At 45.8% G+C, this 8,184-nt stretch overlaps 1 protein-coding gene across 1 annotated transcript in view; it reads right to left on the bottom strand.

Annotated features, from left to right (window-relative positions):
• Positions 1 to 6,420: 6,420 nt before the first annotated feature.
• LVRN (laeverin) overlaps positions 6,421 to 8,184 on the bottom strand; it is a 56,068-nt gene continuing 54,304 nt past the window's right edge. Inside the window, exon 20 of the mRNA XM_004686495.2 lies at positions 6,421 to 7,942. Within this exon, the coding sequence (XP_004686552.1) occupies positions 7,799 to 7,942 (144 nt within the window). The 3' untranslated portion in view covers positions 6,421 to 7,798. The remainder of the gene's footprint in view (positions 7,943 to 8,184) is intronic.

Genomic DNA, 8,184 nt, shown 5'->3' with positions numbered 1-8,184 from the left:
CAGAACAGGCAGATCTAAGAAGTACACTGCTGAGGGGAGCAGCGGGCGGGTCAGGAGAGGTCTGCCACGCCATGTGGTCACCTCCGGGATAGGGCGGGATTCGAACTTATGCGGAAGTGGCTTTAGCTTCTCAGTGCAGTGCTTTAACCCGCTGTGCCACCAGGAAGGGCCTATTCTGGTTATATTTAATATTATTTTCTCCATGGCTTCAGATCTATGCTTAGTTCGTTAGTTTCCTATCTTTCCCCACTTTAATATAAACATTTTCAGATATAAATATCATTAGTTCTCTCTGCCACTCCAGTTTACTTTTTATCTTTTTTTGTCCATTTACAATCTCTTTGGAATCTTCTCCCTCATTCAAAGAGGATTTTTTTCTGATTTTTTTTATTCCATTTGTGTTTCCTGCTACTTTATAGTGTATTTGTTCCATAGTTCTTATTAGCCATGAGGTTTTGATTTCAGTGTGTACACTGAAGCCCCATTCAGATAAACTTGCTGATTATCTGTGATCTTTTCACAGATAGTCTTTCTGGGGCAGCTGTTTGTTGACAGATTTTGGCAAGAGGGGCCGGGGATGAACTGGGAGAGCAATTCCAGCATGTTGATGAGGAAATTTTCCCGACGCCCCTGATGCTCTGAGCATCAGGCTTTCCCCAAGCTTCTGGCTGACTTAGTCAAGCCTGGACTGTTCTGGCCCTCTGTAAGCTGCCTGCCCTCCGTTCCTGCCCCCACCCGGACAGAGGTGGCGGTCTCAGCATTCCCACAGTACTGCAGTGTCTACTCCCGGGCCCTGGGGTGGGGGTGGTGCACAGAAGCCAGTCCAGAGCTTGCAATTCCAAGGAAAGAGTTTCTACTTTCTCTCACAGGGCACTACCTAACTCCAGCGGACTGCCTATTGCTGAAGACCCACGGAGGTGTGGCTATGCTCTCACACATCTTTTGACTCGTTTCTCCTTCTTGGCAGCAGTTATTCCAGAATGGTACTTTTCTGATTCTGCTTTTGTTGCTGGGTACAATGACTGAATTTTCATCTGTTTTTCACCCCCTCAATTGACCAGACCAGCGTTAGACCCTAGCTTGGTGTCTCTGCCTTCTGTCCTGCACACCTCCGACTCGTTACAGCCTCTGAGAACCTGCTACATCCTGCCACGTTCTCTTCCCACCTCTTTGTGGTGCTTTTGAAGCAGGAAGTTTCCCAAGTCGGCTTAGATCCGGCTACTTTCCTGGGTCTGCTGCTTGGGGGAGTCTGTTGCTTGGATTCTGCTCTTGCTGGAGCAGAAAGTTCCTTCCTTATTATTGCTTGTCAACAGTAGTAGCTATGCCTACTTGACCCCCTTCCCAGCAATAAAGATGCTTGTGCTATGATGGATGGAATAACAAGTTTTTCCTCATACACCCTGTTTAAACCTCACCATTCCCATAATTCAGGCTTCAGCCTTTTGGGACCGATTGCACTGAGCCCGCTGGTGTGACAGTGAAATCTCTTCTCTCCACCTCTCTGAGTGCCATCTGAGTTCTCTGGGAAATTGCCTTAATACTTTGTCCCCAGCTATCCCAGGGCTCCCATGACATCACTCAGGCCTCCTTCCCTGCCTAACTATAGCTTCATCCTGGGGTTCCTGACACTGAATGCGGGAAAGCTCCTACCTCCAGGATCCACTCAGGCAGTCTGCACTCCCATTGGCCAGTAAGGAAAGCACTAGACCTTCTGTTTCCAAGCCTGCACAGGAGTTGTTGATTTGCATCCTCATCTCCCTGCTCTTCTCTCCCTTCTTAGGCAGCTCTGCCAGACCCTTCAACCTGCAACGTCTGCCTTAGCACTCGCCCCTTGGGGCCGCTGTCTGCTCCAGGATGGAGTGAAGGCACATTCACTCTCAGGGCCAGTAACTTGGGGATCCTTTCCCTGAGAGGCTGAGCAACATAAGCCACTTTCCCTGGGATCTCATCCACTCCCCAGCCTTGTTAAAATAGGTTTCTGCTTAACAGGTGATGTAAAACTCACAGTTCTCACACAGGACAGGGGCCAGGGCAGCCCCTCCTGGTGAATCTCGTATCTCCCAGGTGTTCTTTTCTACTTATCTTTGTCACCACTTAAACCACTTGAGAGTTGATCTAAGTTCAATTAAAACAACAACAACAACAAATCCTTACAATCACACTGTGTGTATAATCCATGTATCCCTGCATTTTTGTCTTATCCTTCTTTCCTACACTTATTTATTATAGTAATCACATATTTTATAATTTTTAAAGCAAGTCCTAATATTTTAAACGATGCTCCTGAGAACACACTACATCCAAAATCTGTATGTCCAGCAGATGGCGCAAAAACCTTCAGCCAGAATTAAAACCGATTTTTTTTTTTTTTTTTTTTTTTTTTTTTTTATTTTTTTTTTTAAAGCGGTAACCCTTACTGCTTCAAGAAAGCTGTGTCTCTAGGGCAAGTTTCTTCCTTGGGGTAAGTCAAAATGGACATGGGCGCCCTAATTTTCATTGCCGTTAACTATAATTTAGTTGAGCGGTTGTGCAGTCAATGGGAGTCATTCCGAGATAAATCAGGAATGCACAGAACACCGGCGCAGAGCAAGTTGGGCTGAGAAGATTCTTGAGGAACAAGCAAAGTGGATGAAAAGGACTTTGGAGATGCCATAGTCCATGCCTTTTCGAATGTTACTTTGTAGATGTTTCTCTGAGTAAACCCTGATATTTGAAAGGAACGACACCGGAACTCCTTGATTCCAGGGGAGGTTGGGGGCAAGAACCCTCCCTCAACCCTCCCCCATGGCTGATAGAAGAAGGAACCATCTAGACTTCACCACCCCTGTGGGATCCATGAAAGGCGTCCAAGATGTCCCAGAAAGAAGCACAAACGCAGGCAATATTTTCATTTCCCAGACGAGGAAAGGGGTGCCAGAAGAGAAGACTCCAAGTACCCTTTCCTAAAGCTTCTTTTCCATGCAAATCCTAATTTACCTTATATAAAAAAAAAAACCGCTTAGGGAAAGCTTTCTTTGATAGTGTCTGCCTATTGTTTCCAAAGAAACACTTACTTGACACCTTAGCTTTCTGGTCTCCGGTGGATGCGTGTGAATTGAAAGCCTTCACATGAGTTTTCGCTGCATAAAACTGTATTTTAGCTATGGCCTAACTTACCTAGTAAAAGAAAAAAATACCCAAATAAATGGGGGCTTGACAATAAACAAGGTGGGTTTTAAATTCTGGCCTGTGCCTCAGGTTTTTGTTTTCCAGTGAATTAAAAAAAAAAAAATCATGCAACTATACTGACCTGAGTCGGTTATTAATCCGAAATCTCCGTTTTTTATCCTGGGCTGCGTGAGGTTGGACTCGGGTTTTGCAAACCGGCTTCTGCCAACAGGGGGCGCTGAGAGACACGGAAAGGTTGGCGGAGGCAGGCGGGCTGGAGTAGTCCCTGTTTTCTCAATGTTTCTACCAAATTCACCCTGACAGGGCTGTAAGATTCCATTTTCAGGGTTCCCCCACCCCCAGTGTCCCAGCCCCAGAACCAACTGGCCAGAGCCCTCCCCAGAGATCAGCTCCAGCTCTGCCCTGCCCTTTCCTTCAGCGTTCAAGACAGCAGCACCTACTTCGGGGTTCTGAATAACCCCAATCTACCCTTTTTTGTCCCCCCCCCCCCAAGAGGGCCTGCTATTCCCTGCAGTTCCTATCTTGGTGTTCTCTCGGAATTTTTTTTTTTCTGCCTCTTCAGTTCCTCATATAACTATTGACTATAAGTTTTCCCAGTTCAAGAAAAGGGGTCTAGCTGTTTCCACACCTGCAAACTCCCAGAAAATAAAACTCTCTGAGTGGGATTCTGAAGTCGGCCCGGCACTGTCCTTGGCGTTGAGCACAGTACCCTCCCGGCACGTCCCGGATCAACGTCCCGGATCAATCCGACGATTCATCAGTCTCCTGTGGTTGGTCACAGTGAGGTAGGAAGCCAAGAGCCTTCCTGCTGGGAAGAACCTGCTGACAGCGAGGCAGTGGGACCTGATGGCAGCTTCCCGGGCCAGAGAACCTCAGAGGCAGTACTCCAAGATTCTGGAAGTTGCTTTGCAGGCTACCTGGTCACAGTCCACTTTCACAGCCTCAAGTGGGAGCAGGCCCTGAGCTTGGGAGAGAGGCATGAGGGTGGGTTCCATGAAAGCAAAGTCCTGTGCCCCCCAGTTTAAAATCTGCAGTCTCCTCACTTCAGCATTTGCCCCATATTCTGGAAACCAGAGGGGTGAACTACTTCCTGTGCTAGAATCTGGACTCTTGTTTTTCATTCTCACTTCTCTAATTCCCAATGAACAAATTCCTAACTAAAGCTCTTTGTTAAAATTAACAGGCAGAACTATTAGTCAGGGGAGAAGGAGGGAAAGGGGCCAGAACAGGAGAAGGAAGACCACAAGGGACTATGGTGATGCTGCGGACTTTGTGGGGGCTATACCTGAAAGGAGAAAGCATGCATTGTACAAAAGGAAGAATGATGTCAAATACATATAAAACTAATAATAATTTTAAAAATCTCTTTTTTTAGAACAAATAACAACAAAAGCCATTTATTTGCTTTTTGTTCTGACTGGATCCTGATGGCTGCTCCCCTCCTGGGGTATTTCAAGGATGAGACCGTAGCAAGGGGGCTCATTCTAAAGGGCAGCATTTTCTGGGGGCCCACCTCTCTTCTCTGCTGGACGGGGGAGGTCATAACTTCTCTCAGAACCTATTTGTAACGTGAGTATATTTTCTCTAAAATTGGCATTGTGTGTTGAAAGCTGGGGGTGGGGAAGAGATGAGGAAGACATCATCTCGATGAAGCCCGTCCCTTGTCTGCCCTCCCTCTGGGTGCTGGAAGCCACTCTCTGGCCTAGCAAATATGAAGGCCTTCTCTGCTGATCTGATGAACACTCTGTTCTTTCATGGGGCAGTCTTTGGACAATCGTCTCAATGAGGCCTGGGCCCCTAATATCCCTCACCCTGCTGCACCCCAATGCACATTATCCTTCATCTGCTTCAGCTTCTACACCTCATTCCCAGGTCATGGAGTTACTGCAGCTCCTGTAGGTTGTAGAAACCCATTAGCACAGCCTTACCTCTTCTCAACAGATGGGGAGAGGCCAAATAACTCCTTCGAATGTGAGCTGGGAAGAATCCTTTGTGGATGTTGAATTAGAGAGAGAGCAAGTTACAGGCTAGGTGTGAATGGGGGCAAATGCAGGTTATTGCACATGATTCTTTGTGTGGAGGGAGGGGACTTGTGAGTTACCCTGAAGATATTGCTTGAATGGATCAAAAAAGACAGCATGCATCGGAGCAAACAGGAAAAAAATCAAGACCTCTTGATTGAATCTTGTTCATTTTGCTTCTTCATTCATCTAGATAAACGAGGTACAGGTTAGCATCAGAGCTCAAGTTACAGAAGAGCTTGAGTTTTTAAGACGGAGGCATTTGCTCTTTTACTTGAAATCAACATTGGAAAGTCACCCAATGGACTGGAGCAGAGAAGATGCCCAAGATTGTGAAGAAAACTTTACTTTCTAATTCACAAAAATTTATGAATGCATTGTCTATCTTCTTTAGGAATGAACAATGTGAAGTTGGGGTACAAACAGAAGAGTTGGCTTATATGTCAATGAACTTTCTGCAGCATTGAGGAAAATCTGCTTCAGTATTGCTTCCAGTAGTCAATGAACAATTCTTTTTATACGCAGTATAAAAGGTGGGTAAGGTGGGATATAATAAAATGTAAGGCTTCTCTGGAATAATTGGCCTCTTGAAAGGAAAAATAAAGTACATTATTAAAAATTCTTTTCCACATTTAAAGAGAGAGGTCTATCAACCAAATATGTGGGCGTCAGGTTTTGGATAATCACGTTTGGTGCTGTGTAGTAATTACACATCTAAAAATATAAAGGTCTTACATTGTCAAGACATGGTCTGGAGGCCCTCCCTGGTGGCACAATGGGTTAAAGCACAGCACTTTGAAGCTATTGGCAGCCACTGCAGCACGAGTTCGATCCCCAGCCAGGGAGGTGACCCACATGGCCCAGCAGACCTCTCCTGTCTGCCCACTGCTCCCCTCTGCAGTGTACTTCTGTGCCTGTTTTTCTCCCCACTCTGTCTCTGGTGAACCGTCTTATCCCCCACACCTCTGGCCTATCCCCCAGTTCTGATATGCATACATAAATAAATCTTTTTTTAAAAAAAGAAACAGTCTGGAGAGCCCTTTGGTTGTATCAGCAGCACTGGCACTGCCCAACAGGCATCAGAGCCCTGTCTGAGGCATGTGACATGATTACCAAAAGATGAGACTGTGATCAGAGGGATCACAGGAAATACAGAATGAAGATGGATGAAAACCTAGGAAACTACCTCCCATGTAACAGCAATGTGAAGACATGGAGATAATTTTATTGTTTAAGTTCCAAATTTCTATATTTGGTCTATAAGGCATGGACAGGTGCAGGGAGACTACGCTTCGGTTCATCCACATGGCCACGTTCCACAGCCTGTCGTCCACCTTTTTCTGAATCAAATGGGAAAGTGAATGTTTGTTTTGCCCTGTAATTTGCCCTGTTTAACGTAGACATGAGACGGGGAGAAAACCTAGGTCATATTACCTTGAGTTTATGTAACATATTCAAAGACTTTTAATTGATATATTTCTTCATCTTTATAATACCACTCTGAGGTAGACAGGAGAGCTGTAGTTTTACCCCCATACTACAAAAACAAACCCCAAAGTAAGAAAGTTTAAATCCTATGCACACAGAGTCTAGAGCTGGATGATACTTCAGCTGTCCTGACTTCATAGGGGTAACAGAACGAAGCTAATCCCATCCATTGTGACTGATGAAAATGTTAAAAGTAAACTACAAATTACAAGTAGGTTCAACTACACCAAGTGAAACAACCTCTCAAATTAAATCCCCTGAGTGCCCAGCTGTAAAGAGTCAACCTGGTTAGTCCTTCTGGTTCCCTTTATTTGATGAATTCCCTTTGTGCTGAAGATGGCCCCAAATGGCTCTTCTCTTTTAACACCATTATTTTTGCTCATACACTTTGGCTGTTAGAGTGTTTTGAGCCACAGGGGAACACAGCTTAGGGCCTGAGAACAGGGCCTTCCCCCCCATCTGGCCTCCACACCCTTAGTCCTAAGGCTGCTTCACAAATCCTACAATCCGGCGCCTTTCATGACACCCTAACTCAGCTGTGGTGGGTGTGGAGAGAGGACGGGGAGGAAGAGACACACTTCTTGCCTGTAGAGCATTTAACGTGGCCAATGAAATTGTGTTCCTAACTTTATAAAGCTTGCTTTTCTTTGGTTTTCCTGTCTTCTGTCGAATATTATTTTCCCAGTTTCTGTTTCTTTGTCCTCACATGTTATTTGCCACTCTTCCAAATACTAAACTAAATAGGCCCTAGAGTATTGCAAATCTGTACTTCCGTCAAAAAAGAATGTGCTCGTTGAGCTGATGGTTTAATGTTCCATGGGCTTTCACACAACTGAAAAGACTTCCTAAGGTAGATTTGTTTTTACAAGTCATTTAAAGTCAATTCTGTGGTTTAATAGCCCATCATGAAGGGAACTCTCCCCCAGAAATACAGCCGTGTTGCTGGAATCCCCAGCAAGCCCTCTGGCCTCGGGGCCAGACATGACGGTGTGAGGCAGCCAGGACGCTGAGGAGTACGAGGGAGGGAAACACAGATAATAAAACGTGTGGCTGCCCAGACGCACACATTTGCGCACAGCTGTGAGCAAACCGGATGTTAATGAGCGGAGAGGTGGCCGGCGCTAGACTACATGTTTCCGCAACCATGCAGCGATCTTGGCAATGCGCTTTCTGTTTTTCAGATTTTCGTTCTTTATTGTCTGTAATTTGGCGTGAACTGTGAGCCGCTGGTGATCCTCCAACATGTTACTGAAAAACCGTTGTAGCTGAAAGGAGAGAGACAGTCGGTCAGCGCAAGCTAACTCCTCTTTAGACAAAATAACCCGAAGTTCATACCACGGTTTTGCAAAGGAGCAATGGCAGATGGGTGGGTTGGAAATGTGTACCTAGATGGTGTGGCCCCTGGGGAGACTGTGGCTGAGGAAATGGGGATGAAGGCCACCCCACAGAATCAGTGACTGGCTAGAGGCTTCACCACGTGGGGATGTATTTCTGAGGGACGTAGAAG

This window comes from Condylura cristata, unplaced genomic scaffold, assembly GCF_000260355.1.
Source record: "Condylura cristata isolate star-nosed mole 26May11 unplaced genomic scaffold, ConCri1.0 scaffold00021, whole genome shotgun sequence".
NCBI classification, from domain to species: Eukaryota; Metazoa; Chordata; class Mammalia; order Eulipotyphla; family Talpidae; genus Condylura; species Condylura cristata.
Note: the sequence above shows the minus strand (reverse complement) of the source record. Positions and strands in the feature narration are given on the sequence as shown.